General features: G+C 37.5%; 1 protein-coding gene across 1 annotated transcript in view; it reads right to left on the bottom strand.

Moving 5' to 3' along the window:
• The window catches only part of rab10 (RAB10, member RAS oncogene family), a 113458-nt gene that overhangs the window by 48903 nt on the left and 39993 nt on the right, over nt 1-24562 (bottom strand). Inside the window, exon 2 of the mRNA XM_028797441.2 lies at nt 11878-11938. Coding sequence (XP_028653274.1) covers nt 11878-11938 — 61 coding nt within the window. The remainder of the gene's footprint in view (nt 1-11877; nt 11939-24562) is intronic.

Raw genomic sequence — 24562 nt, 5'->3', positions numbered from 1 at the left:
AGGTGCTGCACGCTCCTGCTACTAATACAAGCAGTGATGGTGAGGATGTTGAGGACCTTCTCATCAGCGGTGATGAGGAAGTGAATCTGTCCTCAGGTGATGAAAATGAAATGGACAGTGAGCCCAAAAGTGATTCTGATGAATCCAAAAGTGACCCTCGTGTCTGGCTACCTGTTGACTCTGCTTCAAATAAACCAGTGCCACCTTGTTTTAATTTTGGGGAACAGCTAAGAATAAAAGTGGACATTGAAAGCCACAATCAACTCATTTATGTGATGTTGGATGATAATGTGATTGACAGAATTGTTGTCCTGACAAATTGTTACACTGAACAGTGTCGGGCAAATAAACATACACCTAAGCAGTTTTCCCATTCAAAAAGATGGGAACCAGTAACTGCTGATGATATCTGGGCCTTTTTAGGCTTATTGATATTGTAAGGATTTGTAGTGAAACCTGCGCAGCGATTGTACTAATCCAAGAACAAAATTTTGGCAACACCGTTCTTTGGAGAAATTATGTCCGAATATAGGTTTTCACTAATTAAGAAATATCCGCACTTCACCAACAATGAAGACTTTGATGAGAATGCCCATCCAGTACTCTAACTGAAGAAAATTTGGGAGACATACCAGGCTATTGTAGCAAAATTTCAGAGCATTTACATTCCGGACCGTGATGTAAGCATCGATGAAAGTCTCATGGCTTAAGAGCAGACTATCATGAATACAGTGCATTGTGTCAAAAAGACCAAGATTTGGCATAAACTTTTACAAGCTTTGTGAATCAAAAATGGTATACATCTAGAATTCGGTTCTGTACACAGGAAAAGGGACAATGTTTGATCCGAAATACAATTAGTACAGCGCTGCTACGTCATTTGTGCCGACTTTTATAGATACTCTGCTGGATCAAGGTTACTGTGCAACTATGGACAACTGTTATATTTCACCAGAGCTATTTGACATCTTGCTGCAAAGAGAGACTGACGCATATGGAACAGTGCGTCTCAACAGTCGTGAAATATCTGAAGACTTTGGCAGAACTAAATTACAGTGGGGTGCACTAGTAGCTTGGCAAAAGGGTAGAGCTGTTTGCACTGAAATGGAAGGACAAGAAAGATGTTTTGTTTTGTCTTCTTTGCACTGTACATACAGCTACAGTCACTGTACAGGCAAAAGACAACAAGCAAGTTATGAAGTCTTGAGCTGTGATCGACTACAATAGTACGATGGGCGGTGTAGATCGTGTGGATCAAGAATTAACTTTCTATCCATTTATGCAGAGGAAACAAAAGAAATATCACAAAAAGATATTGCATCATCTGGTGGAACAGTGCATTTGGAATGCATTTGTTTTATACAAACAAGAACCTGGCAAAACTGTATCTCATGCAAACTTTACGTGCCAACTTGCAGAACAAATCATTGCCGCACATCCACTGTCCACACTACCACTAAAGAGACACGGTCGACCCAGCACATCGAGGATCAATCCAGGACATCTTAATGGTAGATATTTTATTGATTATATACCACCAACTGAAGAAAGAAAAAAAAAAAAAAAACAGAATCCAACTCCTGTGCAATGTGCTGTTAAAAATGTAATAAATATGGGAAGGAAATCCATAAAGAAACATGCTATTATTGTCTCGACTGGTGACGTTGGATTGTGTCTTTCACCGTGTTTTAAGATTTAACACTTTTGATATTATATACTGTTTCAGCATTATTAATAGTATTATTATTACTCTTGTTATTATTGTTAATTTCATATTAATTTTATTCTTCCTTACTATTATTATTTGTATCTTTTTTATACTTTTGACATTTAATAAATATGTGAATTTTTCACGGCAAAAAAAAATGCAATTTTTTTTGGAATAAAATGCAACACTGAGGAGGTTAATATAACAGAAAGAAGAGAAAATGTACACAAAGAACGTACTGCATTGAAGAATGTATGCATTTACAAACGTCAACCAGAAATGCATTCTACGTGCCCAAAAACATACTGTATATACATACACACATTATAATGTGTGTGTGTGTGTGTGTGTGTGTGTGTGTGTGATTGCTGGAAGTATAAGGAAATGAAGTTTAAATTTGACGTAATTAACGTACAGATCTCTGGTCAAAACTGATGAAATAGTGCCTTGTCACTAGAGATTAGCACGCTTGCACAGTTTGAAGAAAATCTGTTCACTAAAAGTGGGTAAAAAATTGATTGCAAAATTTGACCCAGCCAAACAGAGAGGGCAAGTTAAATAAAATCATGAAATAATAATAATAATTAATAATAATAATAAAAGACAAGCCTTCAAGCCTCTTTGACAACAGTGGTGTATTTTACAGACATTAAAGTGTGTGTATTTACAGCAACTTTTACAGGCAGATGAACAATAGTGATTACTGGTTGGGATATCCCCCCCCCCCCTTTCCCTTTATTTATGTATTGATTTGTGTTTGTGTAGATAGGATTGGTGTGGTGTTCCAATGCGCATGAGCTGCCTTTGGTCTTGCCATGTGTGCATGTAGATAGTGTGTCACTTAAATGCTTATCTCAGCAGCACTCAAAACAATGTAGGCATATTTAGGCTATTTTTTTTTAACAATATTCACAGACCAACTCCAATCATATTGTGAATAAGAATACACAGTTCTAAGGAGATTTCTTCACAACTGGATTACATTTTTTCCATTGAAGATTCTGCTGTTTTATGAAGCTACTTAGGGTATGTGCTATCCAAATCATGCATCTTTTAGATGGGAAAACAAAAATGGGATCGAGAGTGGGACGTAACTTGCTACACTTACCCTTAATGTAAACAAGATATGAATACAACAGGAATAAAAAACTGTAGCGAAGCCACATAATAAGTATTTGTTTTTGTCTGTGCTGAGTGTGTTTTGTTTTCATCGTCCCGTTTTCTGTCCGTTATATGTGTGTCAGTAAATGTTGTCCCTGTAAGTGAAGAAGGGAAGATGATGGAGGGTGACCTCAACCTAAGATGGAAATCACCTGTTGGATCCACCAGTTACATCCATGACATTTTGCATTTAAACAAGAGGAGCGAAAGGCAAGGGAAAGGCAAAGAGAAAGAGAGAGGAGAGAAATCGAAAGGAGAAAGGAGACAATTTACCCATTCATTTACAAACTCATCACTGTCATTTATCGCATCATTCCACTGCTTGTTTTTTCAACATCCGATTCATCATCACAACAGCCAGAACCGAGAAATCCCGGGGTTCGGATTCATACCAGCCATTGCCAGGACTTTCACGGTGAGGTTGTTTTGTTTTTGGGAAGGAGAACAATAACACTACAGTCAGTATCAATACCACCGGACTTTAATTTTGGACTAATTTTTCACCACATTTCAATTGCTGTGTTTAACTATTCTGTGTTTGTATTTGTGTTCCGTGTTTTTATTAATTGTTTAGAGGTAAGGGAGGGTTTTTTGCAAATATTGGTATACTCGTGTTTTATATAGTAATTAGTCACTGGTGTCATTGGGATAGTGGTATTTTACGCACAAATATCTATGTTATCAAATATTTGTTTGTATTTTCCATTTACAATATATCCGTGTTTGATTTTACCTTCCTGTCTACTGTTAAAATAAAATGGTTATTTTGTCATGTGGGAAAAAGGTACAACTTGTAAGGAGTATGGCTTGTTATTAGAACAAGAAGCCTCAGGTTATCCAAAGAATAGTCTTGGTAGTGTAGTGGCCAGTCTGGGCAAATGGTTGGCCGTTACAATACTAATCATAACTGAACTACAGGGCATGAACATTACAGTCTGGATAAACAAACTGCTCTGCTGTAGGGTGAACTGTGAAGCATACAAGCAAGAACAAAAATTTAACATACTGTACTATAGTGTAAAAATCTAAAGGTCTGTCAAATACTGCACAAGAAAAAAAAACTATAGCATTTGTAAACAAGTTCTCTCATATATTGCACAAAGATACAAAAAAAAAAACCAAACTTTTAACAACATTTTTAAACAAACTAACTTCAAGTTCTGCCTGATCTGAACCAATTTACTGTATACTGTATGTCAAAACGGATGTATCTCAACCAATATACAAGGGGCAGTCACAAGGCTCACGGAATTAAGATACAGCAGGAGAGTGAGAATCAGACTACGCACACATTGTTGTGAAAAGGGAGCACAGCACGTATGTAGTCTAGTTACAACAGGTCTGGATTGGTCTTGGCATGTAGTATTGTTTTAATTACCGTTTTGAGTTAGATGTGTGTATATTCATTCAGCATAATGTCACAGTTCGAACAATGTGCTAACATCAAGTTCATGTGTGAATTGGGGACTCGTACAGTGCAGTGCTGCTAGCGTATCTGAAGCCGATTTCCCAAATTTGCAAATATGAATGTATTTGAACTGATGTACATATCTAAACTGATCTGAGATAAAATGAAACGCTGCCAATAAAGAAGAAAAGTAGTCATCGTTCGATGGTCTGTACTATCTGAATGCACCAGTTCAGCAGCTGACCTTTCATATATTTTGATTGCAGTTTCATTTTTGTCTTTCTTCTGACTTTAAAAGATACATCACACAGAGAATCACACACCCCTCTTTTTTTTTGTTTGTATTTTTCCCTTGATATTTGCATCTGTTAGGGGTGACCTCCTCATGAAACATAGTTTATCACTAAGAGAAAGCCACACTGTGATTTGTTATTCCTTATTGGCAGCATTTCATTTAAGAGTAATCCTGATCAAGAAGGAGTAAAGGGTGGGTCATCTGTGTGAGGAGAAAACTGGAGCTGCATTGTTTCTTCTGCATGATGATCAGTGATCAGGGATACCGAATGATCAATATTCCTGTCTTACAAATAACTGCTGCTTTGTACTAAAAACTGAATTTAATAAAAATCGGTTGAAGTATTCATGGTATGCTACACTCAAAAAGTATTCTGACATGTAATACCTTTTATATTTTTTTCTAATCAAGTTTTTGCATAAAGTTAAGACATTTTCATGTATTTGAAATACACAGACTCAAGTGGACTTTCTCTAGAGACTGAATTCTCTTGTAATCTCATGCCATGCTTAATTAGTAGTGGGTGCGTCCAAAGGTGTATATCTGTGTGTGCGTGTGTGTGCGCACGCATTTTAGGGGTAGTTTAACTATAAAAAGAGTTAAAACATCAGTTATTTGTGAAGCTGGAATATTATCATTCAGCATCCCTGGCCACTGACCAGCATCCACAAGAAACCGTGCAACTCCGGTGTCTCCCCCCATAAAGAGGAACGTTCTTTCAGCAAACGGGACTCTTATCCTTCCTGATGTAGATCATCCTTGGTGAAATGCTCAACATTCTGTCAATATTAAACCAATATTTCACAAGGTGAAAAATAGACATAGAGCAGCTGCAATAAATGTTTTCTAATAACTCAGGTTTTGAGAAGAATCTGTCATGGAAGGGACAGAAGGAGCTGGAGAGGCAGGTGGCATGAGTCGGTGAGAGATGGAGTGGGCCGAGGAGGCGGGGATCTGTGCGAGTATTTTAAATGAAATAGAACATGCAATGTAGGCATGTGCTTCTCACCAAAATAAAAATAATCAGTTCAAACGAATTACGTAATTCATCAGAACGGATTAATAATTCGTCTGAACAGATTGCTGTCTTTTGAGCAACATCAGTCTTTTCAAAGCCAAACCACCTCCATGTGAGTGAGGATCATCCACATCTTGCAATTAAATCTAATTATGTAGATCGAGAGGCTGTTTTATCCTTGTACATGCCTAGGCAACTCATTATGCGCATGCGCAGTAGTCTATCCTGTTAGGTTACACAAGGAAGTGAATGCATGGATTCTCAACGTGCGTTTCATTGTTTTATGCAAAGCAAGTGACATATTTGGTAATTTTAGCTTGCACATCGTTAAAAAACTTAAGATATTATTGTAGATGATACATATTGCACTCTCCTACCTGTGCAACATCAATATGAAGGTAAAAAACAAACAATAAATGGTTGTACCTTTCACAAAATTGCAGAGACTATGTTACACCAGGGTTCAGCAAACTGGATTGGGAAAAACAATGTACTGGCCCACGTTCATGTCATTTCTTCCTCACCTTTATTAGCCCAATGCCACCTTTACCAATTTACTTTCCCTTCATTGCTGTATTCATTTGAGGTCATTATCACTGTAAAATATGAGTTACACTTGAATGCCTTCTTATAGTGAACTTCTCACCTGGCAAATATAGCTTATTTGTGTTGACACTGTAGGTCATATGCAACCAGTTAGATTTCCATCATATCAAAGAAAAGAAAGACTGATACTTAGGGTTGGAAATTTCAAGAAAAATGGTCAGAGGAATATTTTTGTGTACCTTGGAAAGAGAAAGAAATTTGTCTGATCTGCCAAGAAACTATTGTGGTAGTTTTAACAATACAACATTAAAAGGCATTATGAGATAAAACATGAAGAAATGTTTTCTAGAATACAATGGAAAGCAGGCAGAGGGTAAAACATGAACAAGTAAAATAAATCAATTAATAAAAAATCGCTTTCTGGACACCAGACCCTATTTAGAAGAAAACATGAAGAAAATGCGGCAGTAGTTAGAGCTGGCTACCAAGTATCACAACTTGTTGCTGCATCAGGTACACCCTTCACTGAAAGTGAGTGTAATAAGCAGTGTACGCCAAGAATGTGCAGAGGAGCCAGGAGAAAGGGGTCTTATTCCAGTCAGTCAGTCAGTCAGTCATCAAGAACAGTTAGTTACCAGATGAGTGAAAGAAATGGCATAGTAGACACTGCAAAATTGCTGCCATTTTTACGGAGCATAAATTAATTGTTCAGTATCACAAAGGAGGTAGCTACCCCTTCACTGTTTGAAAGGAAATGTAACTGGAGAAGACCTATTCCTATGTGTCTGTAAAACACTTCAGCAGTTTAGTTTGAAATGGGAGAACTTAAAATGTGAGACAACCAATAGCACAAAGGACATGGAAGGAAAGAAAACTGGCTTAATTGGGTCACGTCAATGGACATCCTGAAACCAGTTGGTATACACTGCATTATACATTAGTAAGTGCTCTGTGGAAAAGCTCTCGGTCTTGAAAGATGTAATGACAGTTGTCATATCTACTATAAATTTCATTTGCTCACGTGCACTAAATTTTTTGGGTGAAACTAACACACAGTACAGTGATGTTTCGTAGCATACCAAACTGAGGTGGCCGGGCAGAGGCAACATGCTGAGGAGACTTTTTGAATTACATTCTGAAATCAGCATATTCATGACAGAATAAGGAAAGCCTGTCAAAGAGATGTCCCATTCTGAATGCCTTTGAAAGTTGGCATTTCCCACCAATCACACCCAGTACATCAATCTGTTGAAATCCACACTACAGGGAAAGGGAGAATTCATATGTAATTTGTATAGTAGTGACAAAACATTTGAACTGTGTCTGCAGTTGTTCAAGGAACATATATCAGAGGGAAAACTGGATAATTTTTCAGTCTATGCAGAATTTTAAAAAAGCACATTAGATATATTTCTCTCTAAAGATTTACTTTTCCAAAAAATTGAATTGTTTCAGGAGCAGTTTGCTCAGACATTTCAGGATTTTATTGAACTTGCAGATGTAATTAGGCTTTTTGAAACTGTCACTGTCACTTCAGGACCACCCTCCCTTCAACTGGAGCTCACAGATTGGCAAAGCAACAGTGCTTTGAAAGACAAATACAAAGAATGTAATATGATTACATTTTACTAGGAACTTTCAAGTGACAATTTTACTATTCTGAAAACAATGGCACTCTGTTTTATTAACATTGTCATGCATATACACACCAGAGGGTTGTCTTCCATGTTTGGATAAAGTAAGTAATACAACCTTTAGATGAGAGGGTGTGCTGCTGTTAACAGTCTTGTCTCCTTTCTCCCTCACAGCCTCAAGAAACCACCCCTTGAGGGCACCTAGATGAAAGAAGCCATGTCCCTTCTGGTCCACTTGATATAAGAGGAGACCACTCCCAGAGAATGATGTATCACATCTAGATGATGCTGAAGCTTTCTTGAACCAGAGCTACATCCTTCAAGCCGTCAGATTAGAAAGGACTATTTGTTAGTAAGAAAATGGAAATTGAAGTGCTTGAGTTTTGCCGTTTCTTGTGCCCTTTTTTTTTTTTTTTTTTAAATTAAACAGGGAATTTACCCAGTTGGCATCTTAAGCAGCCTGCTTCATTTTGTCCCACTGCACTATGTATGGAAGCACGAACACCTGTCTCATGGATGAGAACTACAAAGTCAATTATGAGATCTAGCTTTCAAGGTTGAGAACATTTCTCTGATCATCTGAATGCTAGTCTTTGGATTACTGTGTCCAAATTAACACCAGATACTGGCAATTAGGCAGCTAAGAAACACGCACATTTCATTTTATTAATGGTTTTGTGAAAGACCAAGCTATCTGGCCCCCTTGGGGTAAAAAGTATGCCGACCCCTGTGTTGCACAACTTGCCAAGGCCCACAACACAACAACGGACCACCACTTCTACAACACCCGACCATTGAAAAAGCAATCCAGCAAAGCAGTTCTGATTGACAATCAGAAAAAAAAAAACCTATATGTTACTCAATTTGTAGAAGAGGAGTTTAAGCTTGTTACAATTTTTAGAAGGCCAATTTAGGTTCAGTACTACTATGATTTTCCTTGTGCTGCTATCAGGTAAATTGGAGGTATCAAAGTAAAAGTTTCACTATAATAATAATAAAAAATTGTATTTATGCCATAATTTTATTTACATATTCATAGGAGAGTTGTATTTGAGAATTAAAAAATGTAACATTTTAGTGCTCTATTGCCTGATGTTATCTCACTCATCTGTAGGGCTGCAACGATTAGTCGACGTCATTGATGACGTCGACTACAAAAAATCATCAACACAAATTTTTTTATTGTCGACGCGTCATAAACAGAACCTTCAATAGAGGCTCCAGTCACAAAGAACCACATTGGTTTTTGTAACTGCAATGCACTACATGAACGTCTTGGGGGCAGTATAGTTTGTTATTGTTTATCAAGACTGCACACAGTCCTACCAACGAAGAAGAACGTCTGAGGAGAAGAAGGATGTAAAGGAAAATAAACATGGTTGCAATGGCGAGTCGGATAGAGGAGGGGGAAGGAGGTGGGGAAAAAATTGAGACAGAAACTTTCTAAAGTGTGGGAGTACTTCACCGAAAAAGAAAAAAAAAGTAGAATGCAGATTATGCAAAGCGGAGCTTTCTTTTCATGGCAGCACCACCATGATGCATGAGCATTAGAAATGCAAGTATCCTGGAGCTGTGATGCTGCAGTCTCTTGAGAGGCAAGTTTTAGTGAGTAAAGTTAGTGTCATGTGTTAATGTTGATTTTGTACTATAATGTGTATATCAAGGTTTCAACAATGATAATTAACCCTTAAACCGACACATACTTGGGGGTTAATGCACCCTTGGATGCCAAATACTTTTTAGCTGCACTTTTTAAGTAAATGTCACAATTCACAAAGAAAATGTGAAATTTTAATGGAACACATTTTTTTTCATGCAAAGAGCATCACAATTACTACAATACTGATCATTTTACACACTGCAAATGAACAGTAAAAACTAAAAAAAACTACTGCAATAATCTATTATTAAATGTTCAAGGTGCAACTGAAGCCATTAATAAAATTCAGTAAATCACAGAGCCAACTGCACTTGAATTGGCTGCACGCGGGCACACAGAGTTAAGCGCTGACGCTTGCAGGCCATTCTAGTGCAGTGGCTGAATCCCGGGGACAGTGATGCTGCAAGGCACCGGTGGTCATTAGCTTGCTGCACAACGAATATACAGCACTGACTGATCAGCTCCAGCGTGGTGGCAAATTGCTTTGTAAAGTGACTATAGCCGGGTGTGGCATTCAATGAATGTACGTTGCTGAATATACTCGCCCCTTGCGTGCATGCAAATTACACTGAGATATGACTTTAGCCAGTTGCGGAGTTCAATGAATGTACGTCACCGCATATACTCTGCTTCGGTGTGCTCCCAAATTGGGCTGGAAACCGACTCTAGCCAGTTGCGACGTTCAATGAATGTACTTTTCCGAATATACTCGGCTCCGGAGTGCTAGCAAATTGCGGTGGTAAACGGCAGTTTAAGGGTTAAGTGATTATAATTTCAATTATGTTTTCTAATGTGTTTGGAGCTATAGTAAACGAGTGAATCAGAGTAGCTGAGCCTTCCTAGTTTTTTTTTTTCTTCTTTTTTCGTATAATATTTGAGTTCATATGAATAGTAAACCATCTCTAATTAACATTAGGTAACTTGTATTTTGGAGTATATCAGTAATTACCTTGTTACATATTTTAGTCCATTATTTTTTTTATTTTGGCTTAATATAATACATGACGTAATAAACTACAACATTTTCCCTTCAGAGTGTTATGATTAAAACATCTTTCTCTGTCTGCAAAATCATTCTTGTGTATTCCTGCTACCTCTACTCCCTCTGAGCGTCTCTTCTCCGCAGCCGGGAACACTGTCTCAAAGAAGAGAGCCAGCCTCACACCAGAGCATGTCGAAATGCTCACGTTCCTGCACTGCAATCAGGAATATATGAGCTGAATCTTTTATAAACTGTACATTATTGTTTTATTTTATTTAAAGCTTTATTTAAACTTTTGGACTTTAAGACACACCAGTGGCCATTTTTGGTTAAGTTAAATGCACTTTTTTTTTTAAGGACTATGTGCACTTTAGTTTGTATTGTTTAATGTATTTCTTTTTTATTGTGATGGTCACACCAATATAAAATATCTGATTATTTTCAAATTCATATGTTTCACTGGTTATTTTAATTTGATTATTATTAATTTTAGTCGTGTTAATGCAGAGACATCAGGGTGACATTCACAGGTGGACAGACGTGAGCAGATGAGGTAAGACATGCACTGGAGCCCAGAACAGGATGTGTAACCACAGGTCACAGGCATCAAAATAGTCAGGCATGAAATAATTGTGACTAATCGGGGAAAAAAAAAAATTAATGATTAGTTGACTACCAAAATAATCATTAGTTGCAGCCCTACTCATTTGAAGCTGGAAATTCAAATACATAAAGAGTTACTTTCATAAAAAAAAAAAAAAAAAAAAAAAAAGAGTCAGGTTACATATGATTAGGAAGGCTCCATGAACAATTTACACATAAAAGCCCTACAGAAAGATGTATTTTAACTATTTAGAAAGGGTGGGTGCATGGCAGTTGCTGTAGTTTCTCTGCTTCAAGGCCTTGCAGGAGAGACAGACAGGAAGCATTGTTTCACAAAGTAAAACTTTTAAGGATACATGTGCAATTAACCATATATTTGTCCTTTGTTTTTACATATTGTTAAATTAAAACAGCACCCTGCACTTTCCATTAATCCAACCTTTGCAAATACAGTATACCTAAATTGTTCAAACAGAATGTAAAGGAACTGAATGTTTAAAGTTAGATATCAGTAAATTCACTTTGATCCTCTTGACGTTGATTCCAACTAGCATCAAACAATATCTATCATACTCCACTTTTAAAATAATTTTTTAAATGATTAATCTAACACCCATTTTTATAATACAAGAGGTGGTATTTTGTTATACTTACATGCAGTAATATCTAAAAATTATGTATTTAACTACCTTGCCAGGGCCAAATATTACAAAAAAAATCTAAAAATTATGTATTTAACTACCTTGCCAGGGCCAAATATTACAAAAAAATCATAAGCTAACCCAACACCTGACACAATTTATTCAACCACTTTCACATTCTATAAAATGAAATCTTTACAGAGTACAAAATGAATACTTACCAAATTTGTAACTTAATCTTCTTTCCCTGAAGTTCAACTGTTTTGATCTTAAAATCAATACCTGTAGAAGCAAAGAACAAAAGGTATTGTATTGTGAAAAGTGTAAGGAATGCTGCTATGTATTCAATCACAACGTTTCTCAACATTTATACAGCTACTCTTAAAACTCACTTTCATTATGCATTTATGTCACATCATCATCCTCAGTCAGAATGAAAAAAAATCAATTTGAAATATGAAGGTAATATTGTTTATAACAGCTCAGAAGTTTGTGAGTGTGAGGAAATATGTATTATTCTACAGTATTTTCATAAGGTTGCTGTATTCCAATCAATACAAACAGCAGTACTCCTTGTAGCCTCCATCGTGTTTTTATTAATATATACATTTGAAGAGTGTTAGAGTCGTTAATAAATGGACTAAGCACAAAGTGCTTGAAAACTAACATTTAATTACAGTACTAAACTTAACGAGATGCTGGCACCGCTCCGTTTTCAGAATTTCAGTCCCAGTAATGCTGCACAACCCTAACGGACAAAAAATGTTAATTAGTAGTACCCAACCAATAAATATCCCCTTGACTGATACGCACAATAGAGCTGTTGGATCAAATTACACTATTAAATATAACTTGAATTTCATTGAAAAGGTCTTGTTCAAAGGCAAGAGCTGACAATTGACTGTAAAACAATAGCTGTTTGTTTTAGCTTGTACTAATTTTGGCATCATGTTACACCAGACATGTTATGTAATGCTGTAGTTAATTTACAGATGTGTTTCTGCAAATTCATTTCACTCTTAGCCTTTTCATAATTTTGCATTGCTAGCTTGTTATCTTAATTAATAAGACTTTCGGCCATTCCCACCCAGAATCTGATTCTGTTCCAATTCATTCTAAGACCTAGAACCCCTGACTGCTTTATGCAAAGACTAGACAAAGAGCCCGTTTCGACAACGTAAGATGAAACGGGCACGAGTTTGTGTCAGCAGTGTATGAAGAACAAATGATAAGTAACGAAGAAGTTGTTTTGTAATGATTGTAGTCCGCTTTACTCATTACTGTACAGGCTTGTACTGTTAGTTGATGAATTTTCCAGGCTTATAGTATAATATTGAATGATGAATGTTCCAGTACAATATGGAATAGTAATAAGTATAAGCACCACGAACCTGATATAGGTGTATTGAATGAATGCGTAATTGAATCAGAATGTTTAATTAGGCCTCGAGCTGTAGTCGAAATCGCCTTTCAGGCCTCTAGAGCTTTAATCGAAGTCGCCTTTCTCTTTGAATTTTTGCGGCTGTAAATCCGCCGCCTGCCGTGATGTTGGGGTTGGATGTCAGTCTCGTAAGGTTTTTCGGGCAGCTGCGCAGAAGGCGACTGCACAGAAGGCTTCGGACGTGCGCAGAAGGCGACTGCGCATTCGGCTTCGGACGGACGTGAGTGAGTGAGTGAATGAGGAGGCAGGCGAATTATGTATTAAGATGTTCTCATAATTCCTTTTATTGTTACAATTCTTTTTTTGTTTGTGTGTTTTTTTTTTTGTTTTTTTTTTTAATTTCAGCAATGCACATTTAGCTAACTCAGCCAACACTAGTGATGCTTCCATCTGTTTAAGGCAGATACCAATCACCTATTTCATGTTACCTGAACTGCTGATTCACATTTATTTTCCTTTATCCTTTATTACCAGATGCATAGAAGCCTACACTCCTATATTAAAGTATATTTTTATAATTAAACTATAGACCATAGGTATTAACTGTTCATTTTTTTATTAACAAAATGAAATTCTGGTGGCTTATTGTTCAGTGACCATAAAAATGCTGAAATAAATAAAATTTCTTTAAAGTACATGATTTAACTAACAAAATATATACACAAATAAGTATCCATAATAAATAAGGCATAAAAGAAAATACTTCTCATAATTACAAGCTGTCATATTGTTTAGTTTTTTCTCTAATGTATCTGAATCTGAAACAAGGCTTATTTAAAAAAAAAAAGCACACACAGGCAGTCACCGGGTTACGTACGAGATAGGGACTGTAGGTTTGTTCTTAAGTTGAATTTGTATGTAAGTCGGAACAGGTACATTATTTTAATAAATGCAATTTGGACAGATGTTTGTCTCAACATATTTATTTTTACCTTTCTGTGCATGCACAGTAAATACTTAAATATTTTCAAATATAGTACAGCCTTAAACAATGTTGGTAGATCTTGATGGGTTCTGGTTTTCTTCGGTGAATGCTATCATCTGCTATTCTAGTTCCATAAAGGTCTTCATTGGTTATTTCTTTGCTATGTACAGTACCCCCATTCTTGGGTGGGAGCTGAATTGAATTTAGTTTTGCTACTTTTGCCTTTACTGTATGGAATGTTACTTGCTTTTAATAAATTCAGTTAAAAAAAAAAAACTTGTCAAAAATAAAAAAGTTAAGTCATTTCTTGTTATTAAGCTAGCTGCTTAGACAAACATACCTGTCCACATTTTCAGCAGAGAATGCAGCCCTTTTATACTTTATCGTATACAAAGTATAGGTAAAGTATTGTAATCATCCAAAGATTCGAAGTCAAGATTTTGATGAATCTCGATGTTTTAGATCTCCCCGAGTCTGAAAATACCATTTTTGGAATTGTCTGTGTGCTTGTGTGTGTGTGTGTATATATGTAAACATGATAACTTGAGTACGCTTTCACTAAGGTCAACTAAATTTTGCATACAAGTATTAGGGATAAAACAGATTTCTATCAACTTTTGGGCTATTTCCATTAACCAGAAGTGGTACTAAACCTTTAATTCATGCAGCTGCAGAGTCCGATTTATTCAACTTTACTTTTATAATAATTGTTCAATATATTATTAATTTGATTAGATTTGTTGTTGGTGGTTCTTTAATGTACATAATATAAATATACAATCATTGTCTTGTGGTTTACTCCTCATATATCTGTCCCCATTTATATGAGAGTATATGAGAATGTCCAGGGGAGACCATTCCCAATTTTTTCTCTACAATATGACTAGACAGTGAAAAAAGCCTCACACATGGGACAGTCGATGCAGGAGGTGCCAAGTATTTTTGGGAGAGATGTGCCCAATCTTCACAAGTACCTGAATGCTTGCCCACCACTGCAAAGGACAGTCCTCCATCTAAATAATGGGCTCTGCTTTGCAATGATCCAAGGATGTGTTAGCAGCTTCGGAGGTGTCATAACTTGAATCAGATGCACAGATGAAGAGGAACCTTTTCATTTTAACTGGTGTGACATCTGCTGTCTGGGGAGTTGTATTTTGCAGTCTTTCCCTTAAGCTTGCCTAAACTCCCTCCCTCTCTGATTTTTGGAAGCATTTCCAGTCTTTGAAGCGTGGGTCAAGTGCTCTTGCTATTTTCAGCCAGGACAAGTTCAGGGTGTTTTTATATTTGACAGGCCAGTAGTGAAGTTCCGCTTAAATTGGATCACATAGCCTGGATCATCACCTGACAGCTTAATCACATGCAGAAGATAACAAAGGGCAGGCAAAATAATTGAGCATTATGCATACTTTTCTCCCACAAGCAAATCTGTCCCATATCTGTAATGAAAGCATGTAACTCATACGATATGCATAAACTAGAATTTAAAAGTTTGGAACTACCAAGAAAATTCTTAGTTTTAGAAAGAACTCATAGTAAGGCAGAATTAACTTGATCAGAAATGACATTCAATACATTGACAATGTTATAACATTCTTTTTATTTCATAAAACTGTTCTATTCACAAAAGATGGCATGATATTTTAAAATGAAGTGATAACTTTTCTGGTTCATTATTCCTTGCACTCTTAGTAAGACTCGCATCTTGCCTTCATCAAAGCAATCTCACATCATAACATTTCCTTTTGCCATACTTGAGAGAAAGCATCAAGCACTTCTCCAGCATCCTTTCATTTGCGCTAGGGGCAATGGAGTAATGGAGGCTGAAAATGGGGCCTTGCAGTCATACAAGCATAAAAAAAAATGTATATAAATCATTGGCAAATATCTTGGTTGTATTTTTAAATCAGTTCAGTGGTAGATATATACAAATGAAGTATAAATTCTTTCAAAACCAATTTCTGTGATTTCCAAACTTTTGAATGCTAGTGTGTTAAGTTATCATTATGCAACTGAAATATGGCAGCATTACTTAGTTCTATTTTATGTAAGTTCCTAAAATGCAAATTGATAAAAAATTTTCACTAGATTTCTTTGGAAAAACTGACCATTATGACATGTTATGAAAATCTGAAATTCTTACATGCAAGGCTCGAAGATTTTCAAGCATCTCAATTTTGTGAAATTCACCATCAGTCAGCACTGCTGGAGGATTTCAGTGGGCGATGGTTGCTTGTATGGCATTCTTATTTCTTAACAGTCATGTAATCATTGACAATGAGGAATTCCATTGCGTGGGCACATCGTGAACGAGTGGCTCTTTTTTTTAGTCACATTACACACAGCTGCTGCCTTAATTTGACTGCATTAGCAGGACTATGCTTGAAATGTCCAACTAACTTTCTACACTATCTACTTCACAGTCCCAAAGTGCAATTATGATGGACCGCTGTATTCCGTGCACACGGCATGAGTTCATAGGGAACGGTCAAGCTGTAGCAACCATGTTGCGTGCATTACCCATGCCTAGTGTGGACATTTTTCCATATATTTCCCACCAAGAGATCAAAAAAATCTTTAGCACATTCCACTGCAAAACATCTCTCCTCTGTAAGTGTTACTCCTAGTAAAAACGAATGAAACGTTCACAATCTGTCTATGTAATGAGCAGTTGTACTGAGGTAGTTGTGGTTGCTAAATGACGTCCAGTACTTGAACATCAATGTCACTGCCGTTGCACTTCTAAGTTGTTCCATCTTTATTAATTTTCATGCTTATGTAAATCCTTGATCCGTGAAGCAATTCTCAGACATGATGGTAACATATATGTAATGTCGGAGCAAAAATTATGTACTTTTCATATTGTTCTGTAATTAAAGTGGACACTCCATGTCTGAGTGTAGATGGTGAGCGAGCTTGTGTTTAGGACAGCAGCCAACATTATTAATTGGGGGGATGGGGGATTTGCCTTCGCTACTGACTAAACAATAGGCTTAGTAGTTTATTACCCAACTGTGTTGATTTTATGTGTAAACTTGATAAGCCAGTTAGACTTAGTTTAAAAAGGTTTTTTTTAAGTACAGTCATCCTTCACCTATCGCGGGGGTTACGTTCCAGAGCCCTCCGCGATAGGTGAAAATCCGCGAAATAGCAACCTTATATTTATTTTATTATTTATATAGATTTTAAGGCTTTATAAACCCTTCCCACACTCTTATAAACCTTACCGCCTTATTACGTCCACTTACAACTTGTATTGCGTCTTGGTTAAAGGACACTGCGGCCGTAGATCTTATATTCTATTCCTCATTTTTAAATAAAAAGAATCGTGGACTCACTGATGCCGTAATGGCGTCCTACAGCGGTGTAGCTGTTCCCTTCCTTCAACATATCCAAACCTTTTACCTTTTCGGCAATCGTTAGCATCTTCCGTTGGCGCTTGGGCATGGCCCCGAAGCAGTAGCAGGAGCAGATCGTTTTAGAGCCATAACGAAGGGCTTGACAATGCACAATGATAAACACAAAAGAGCACACAAGTGAACTCTTCACACAGTGAAGCACATTGATATTGAATGAGCGAGACAAGACTTCCTGGTTAACACAGCGGAATCAAATTCGGCGTACCGTCGCTGAGCCAATCAGCACACAGGAACTTAACTGCATGCTCTGATTGGGTAGCTTCTCAGCCATCCGCCAATAGCATCCCTTGTATGAAATCAACTGGGAAAACCAACTGAGGAAGCATGTACCAGAAGTAAAAAGACCCATTGTCCGCAGAAACCCGCGAAACAGCGAAAAATCCACGTTATATATTTAGATATGCTTATATATAAAATCCCCGATAGAGTGAAGTCGCGAAAGTCGAAGCTCGATATAGCGAGGGATTACTTTATTGTTCCAATCGATTGGCTACTGATCTAAATCAGCTAGTTTTCACTACAAAAAGACTTGATAGATAATGCGTAAATTTGCTTGTTACAAAAATTATTTTCTTTTCCAGCAACTGCTTTTATAAGCTTTACAATAATTTAGATTTAGGGCTCCTTTAACATAAGGTATTACAGTAGCTGAGCTAGCAGGTCAGGAGAACTTTATCAGAAGAACACTGGAAAACTAGCCTTTACATTAAAGAAAGAGGAGTAATAAACTGAGAAAAGAGGAGCAGAGGAGCTGTTCTATGCAATGGGAATGCAACAAAAGTTAATGAATTCAGAACTTTTCATTTTGTTTATTAATTAAAACACTGACTGAGTGGGAGTGTGGAAGGTATGCAAGCTTGTGTTAAGTAGTGCAGCTCATAACTTTAAAAACTTTAAAATATGACAAGATTTAATACATTTTTAGAATTAGCATTTAAACTGGTGGAAAAGAGCATTTTCCCTTCTTTTTTTGTAATAAAAACTGTTGGTCATGCTGTCAGGTCTAATTTCTTTCACTTCGGTGGCAGTTGAATTTTGTTTTGTTAGGTTTTCTCTCATTTTGACGATTCTTTCTTTAACTTTGATTTTTTTTCTTTTCATTTTTTAACTTGCTTATCTATGAAGCCATTTGATGTATACGTTCAACTTGATTGCATGTAACTAAAAAAATATATATAAGAAAGAAGAAATTGAAAATGCTGCTTAGTAAACAACAGGCTTATTAGCTTAAGAGGAAAATTTGTCTATTTTACTTTTTAAACTTTATTTACTTTATTAAGCAAGGCAGCCTTGCATCTTATCGATAAATATCTTATGAACATTTGATACATATGTAACATTTTAAAAGTTTGTGTTTATTATTATTTTATGTGTGTTATACAGTATAGGTTTTGGTAAGAAACACTGCATAATAAATACGGTAATATGTATTTATATTTACACATCAAGAATTAGGAATATTTAACTGGTACACTGGAAAAAAAACTAAAAAAATGAACGAAATATATATTTAACAGCAAAAAAAGCTTCAGTGAAATTAATGACTACAACTGATTAAAATCTATAAATCTATAAGTGCATGTATATTTACATTTAAGCAGTATTTACCTACCAAAATTAATTAATTGAATCCAAGTGTGGGAAAATATATATTTTTTGTTAGACAAATGGTGAAAAATACATGGTTTTTTTTTTTTTTTGTTACAGCATGTTGCTACACCCACCACAAAACAGAATAGCTTGGGATCCCGGCTGGCAACACCACAAGCAGACACGTGGTCCAGTCCCACCCTCTGGAAATTACCATCTATCTGCTGCAGCCAAGTGTTATGTGGGCATTCCCTTGGCCTGGTCCAGCCACTTGGGTCATCAGCAAACCCTCTGGGAACTGTGTCAGTGGTAGTGCTATAACTGACGCTCCCTCACAATGCAGTTAATGTGCCTCATTTGGGACTCCTTGAGCAACCTCTTGTTTGACATAAAGTCAAACCAAGGATTCTTTGAAAGAGACACAGTACCGATGGAGTCCAGTATTCGTTTCAGCTCACTGAATAGCATCCATATTTCACAACCATAGAGCAAAACAGGAAGCATCAGCACCCTAAAGGCTTGGACCAACATCCTCTTGCAGAGATATCGGGAATACCACTCATCCCTTTCCAGTGACCTCATGACCCCAACCGCCCCCACACTACCCCAATCTGTCTACTGACTTCATAGGAAGAGCCACCAGAGATATGAATGTCTCTACTGTACTGAGGTAAGTAAACCTCTTGATGAGACATTCCATCCACAGACAGACACACTGCTGTGCCCAAGAGGTCATTAAAGGCCTGGATCTTGGTTTATATCCACGACACTCGCAATCCCATAAATTCAGACTCCGCACTCAGTCTCTCAGGAGCCCCATTCAGAGATTCCATTGACTCTGCGAAGACTACAGCATTGTGAGCAAAGTCAAGATCTGTGAATCTTTCTTCAACAACAGATGCCTAACAGCCACTGGACCCCACAACTCTGCCCAACAAATAGTCCATGCAAGCTCTGAACAGAATGGGAGCAAAGAAACACCACTGGCGAACCCCAGACTCAACTGGGAAAATGCAGAGGTTCTGCCTCCACTCTGGCCAGCCAGAATATCCTGCAATTATGAGGGGTCCCGCAAAATCACAGGAGGTCCCACATGGCAGCTTGATCAACAGAGTGAAAAACTTTATGAAAATCGACAAAGGCTGCAAAAAAAACTCTACGGACATTCACGTTTGGGTATGACAAACTGTATCCAACTGCAGCTGGTTTTCCAACTTGTGGGAAAAACTTGGGGGATGGTCTAAGGATCGACACGCCAGACACCATAAAAAACTCCAAGGGTTTTTAAAAGAGATAAAGGGTTGGGAAATCAGAGCCAGCCAATCCAATAACATGGTATCAGTGATTGGTATCGGCCCCAAAACCTGATTGGAGCATCCCTAATTTTAACAGGAATTTATTTATTTAAGCATTTTATGGTCACTTAGCAAAAAGCTTAAACAATTTAATTTTGTTAATAAAAATGAACAGGTAATACTGCAGCTTCATTATAAAAATGCTATTTTAATATAGGAAATAAGTGTCCCTGTGGCTGGTTATGCAGAAGCTTAGTGTTTAAACAAACAAATTAAAAGAATAAAGAAAACAAATCAGAATCAGCATACAATTTCAGCATACAAAAGATTAGAACCTAAAGTTAAACAGTAACTTAACTGCAGGATGAATGTAGCCTTGGTAATCAGTAGGAACATACAGACTCAAGTGCAGCCCGTATACACTTTTCAACCCATTTTTATCACTGCTCCAGGACGTAAACAGAGTTCTAAATGCATGCGTAAGGATGGAAATGAAGAAGCGCCCTAATCCTTGCATCAATTCATATGTATTTCCATACTTCCCTTTCATCCTTAGAATCTTAGATTTAATTGCATTTCTGCATTGTTATTTGCTTAGCATTTTTTCTATTGTAGATATGTGTACATGGTGTATATGCGCATGTGTGTGTGAGAACAGCAAGGAAAACATGTTTACTGCTAGCATGAAACATGCAAGTTTTGTTTCCTTCAAAAATCAATAGTTTAATGTGGAAAATATAGTAATAATACAGTAATCCCTCCTCCATCGCGGGGGTTGCGTTCCAGAGCCACCCGCGAAATAAGAAAATCCGCGAAGTAGAAACCATATGTTTATATGGTTATTTTTAGATTGTCATGCTTGGGTCACAGATTTGCGCAGAAACACAGGAGGTTGTAGAGAGACAGGAACGTTATTCAAACACTGCAAACAAACATTTGTCTCTTTTTCAAAAGTTTAAACTGTGCTCCATGACAAGACAGAGATGACAGTTCCGTCTCACAATTAAAAGAATGCAAACATATCTTCCTCTTCAAAGGAGTGAAGCAAACAAATCAATAGGGCTGTTTGTTTTTAAGTATGCGAAGCACCGCGGCACAAAGCTGTTGAAGGCGGCAGCTCACACCCCCTCCGTCAGGAGCACAGAGAGAGAGAGAGAGAGAGAGAGAGAGAGAGAGAGAGAGAGAGAGAGAGAGAGAGAGAGAGAGAGAGAGAGAGAGAGAGAGACAGAGAGAGACAGAGAGAGACAGATAAAAAAATCAATACGTGCCCTTTGAGCTTTTAAGTATGCGAAGCACCTTGCAGCATACTTAAAAGCTGCACACAGAAGGTAGCAACGTGAAGATAATCTTTCAGCATTTTTAGACGAGCGTCCGTATCGTCTAGGTGTGCGAACAGCACCCTTGCTCACACCCCCTACGTCAGGATCACAGATAGTCAGCGCAAGAGAGAGAGAAAGAAAAGTAAGTTGGGTAGCTTCTCAGCCATCTGCCAATAGCGTCCCTTGTATGAAATCAACTGGGCAAACCAACTGAGGAAGCATGTACCAGAAATTAAAAGACCCATTGTCCTCAGAAACCCGCGAAGCAGCGAAAAATCCGCGATATATATTTAAATATGCTTACATATAAAATCCGCGATGGAGTGAAGCCGCGAAAGAAGAAGCGCGATATAGCGAGGGATTACTGTATAGTATAATCACTTAATGTTATGCAAAATATCATAAAGCATTACATAATACAGTGCCTTACATAATGTTTGGGATAAAGGCATTTTTCCTTGATTTACCCCTGTGCTCCACAGTTTACAATTCAGATGTGATTAAAGGATACACTGCAGACTTTAAGAGTATTTGCACACATCTCAGTCACACCATGTAGAAATGTTTATATAAAAAAAAAAAAAAAAACAGGGTCTGCACATTTTGGGGCATCACAACATTTCTGACATTGCAATGGCTATGGGATGCAATGATACCGATACTGGTATTGGGTTTTGATCCAAAACAGTGCTCATGTATTTGTAATTGTAGACAAAAAAAAAAAAATGCACTGATGCCTATAACTGATAAAATTAACATGCATATGTGATTGTATGAATGTTAGGAGAGAAGAGGGAAAAAAAAAACCAAAACAAAACAAAAAAACAGAACACAAAATGTTTGCGGTGTGGAAACCAAAGCCTAGCAGACTTTTATAAACTGTGCTCTGCTAACACATCAAGAGAAAGGTACAAAAACAAGTTAATGGACCACAAGTAATCAAATTAAACATCTCAAAAGTAAACAGAATAAGCGGAACAAAATTGCCTCTTTGCAGCGTACATCATTAACCAATGTTGCAGCACACTTTAGCAAGGAAAAATGTCAAACAATAACCCACGAGCAGCAAAAAAAAACAGAAGCTCTTGTCTAGTATATTGTTCTTGACAATTAACTATTGTCGGCTATTGATAACATGGGATAGCAGAGCCTACTGATTGTGTTGGAGTCCAAGTAAAACCTTCCAAGTCAAATCTATGTCTAATAGCCATCAGCTTCACCAATGACATTTGGAGTAGCAGTGAGTGTCCAATGTCTATGATCAGCTGTACAGTAGATAGGTGTGAGTTTTGCTTTCCAGCAGGCCATGCTGCATGCAAAGCAGTTTTATGGATCCCATACAGGCCAGGTAATAACAATAGCAGATGCATTTGAGGAAATGCTTGCCACCTGGGCCATTCTGAAAAGTTCTGTTCATATTGTGGTCCACAACAATGCCAAAAACATGATAAACACTAGAGTCCCAACTAGGGATGGGAATCGAAAACCGGTTCTTGTTGAGAACCGGTTCCCACTGTTTCAATTCCTTGGAATTGTTTGCCATTTTTGCAAACGATTCCCCTATCGATTCCAGTCGCCTCGAATGACGTCACCGCGTTGCGTAGCGTCATTTACCCAGCAGGAAACATGGTGCCTAAGCGGCACAAATGCTCAAAAGTTTGGTTATACTTTACGAGAAAGGATGACAACAGGGCAACTTGCAATACTTGCAAAGTAGATATTTCATCAAAGGGAGGAAACACTACGAATATGCAAAAGCATTTGCACACAAAACACGCGATAACCTTAAATGAATGTTGTGTTTTTGATCCGCTCCGGACTAGTGAATCTCAACCCAGCAGCAGCGGTAACGTTTGCAGGTCCTCTCCCGTTAATACGGCAGGTAACTAATCAACTAACATTGCATATTATGTTAGCGCGATTTGCCTTATTGCAAAACCTGCTATTACTGTGCATTGCATTTAGATGACCATGACGAGAGAGACAGACAGAGTCTGGCTGTCTCAGATGCTGGCAGTTCTCGCTGCAGTCTACCGGTAGCTTCTCCTTTCACAGAGGCGGGGAAAAGTAAAATGACACAGGCCAGGATAGACGAATGTCGCTGCAGTTTGTGGTAAAAGGCTTGCACCCATTTGCCACAGTAGATGCCCCCGATTTTCGGTAAGTGAATGTGTTTAATTGTAGGCTAAGTCAGGGAATGTCAAATTTGCGTGTTCTCCTCTTACCGGATGTTTCATCCGTTTCCATTTCTGAGCTGAAACGTGTTGAAGGCAGCCGTCACTGCAGATGGATGGGCAAGTTTTAGTCAAGATCATTACCTCACAGTAACGCTGCATTATGTCAGGAATGGCCAGGCTCAAGAAAAAGTCCTCAAAACCAAACCAGTGTACCACGCACAGACAGGGACAGCTGTAGCAGAGGAGACTGATGAGATCTTGGAGGAGTATGGTATCAAAGACAAGGTTGTGGCAGCCACTGTTGATAATGCGGCCAACATGGATGTAGCTGTCAAAATAGTTGATGGTTGCAGAATTGCACTGTGCACAGTTCCATTCGACTTGAGTTGATTGTATTTGTTGCTGGCTGATGTAGTTTTATTTTTGAGTGCTCAGCTCATATATACTTTTAAAAAGGAGAGTGTAAATGTTACTGGACATTCTTGTGTAATTGCCACAGAATAATTTATGTTATACTTTGTTATTGCTACAGAAGAATATTTATTTTATTATTATTTTACATTTACACATTTTTTTCTGGGGACCCCGTGGCACCCCATCGAGGAGCCGTAGGCTGTGGATCTCTTAAGATCTCACTGTTGGGTTTGTAAGGTCATGCTACTCCTAAATTTCTATCTTGTTCAAAAATATAAAACAAAGTTCTAAACTAATCGACCCGTGTGTTCTCCTTTTTTAAAAATAAG

The sequence above is a fragment of the Erpetoichthys calabaricus genome, chromosome 3 (genome assembly GCF_900747795.2).
Source record: "Erpetoichthys calabaricus chromosome 3, fErpCal1.3, whole genome shotgun sequence".
Taxonomy (NCBI): domain Eukaryota; kingdom Metazoa; phylum Chordata; class Cladistia; order Polypteriformes; family Polypteridae; genus Erpetoichthys; species Erpetoichthys calabaricus.
This window is presented reverse-complemented; position numbering and strand designations above follow the sequence as displayed.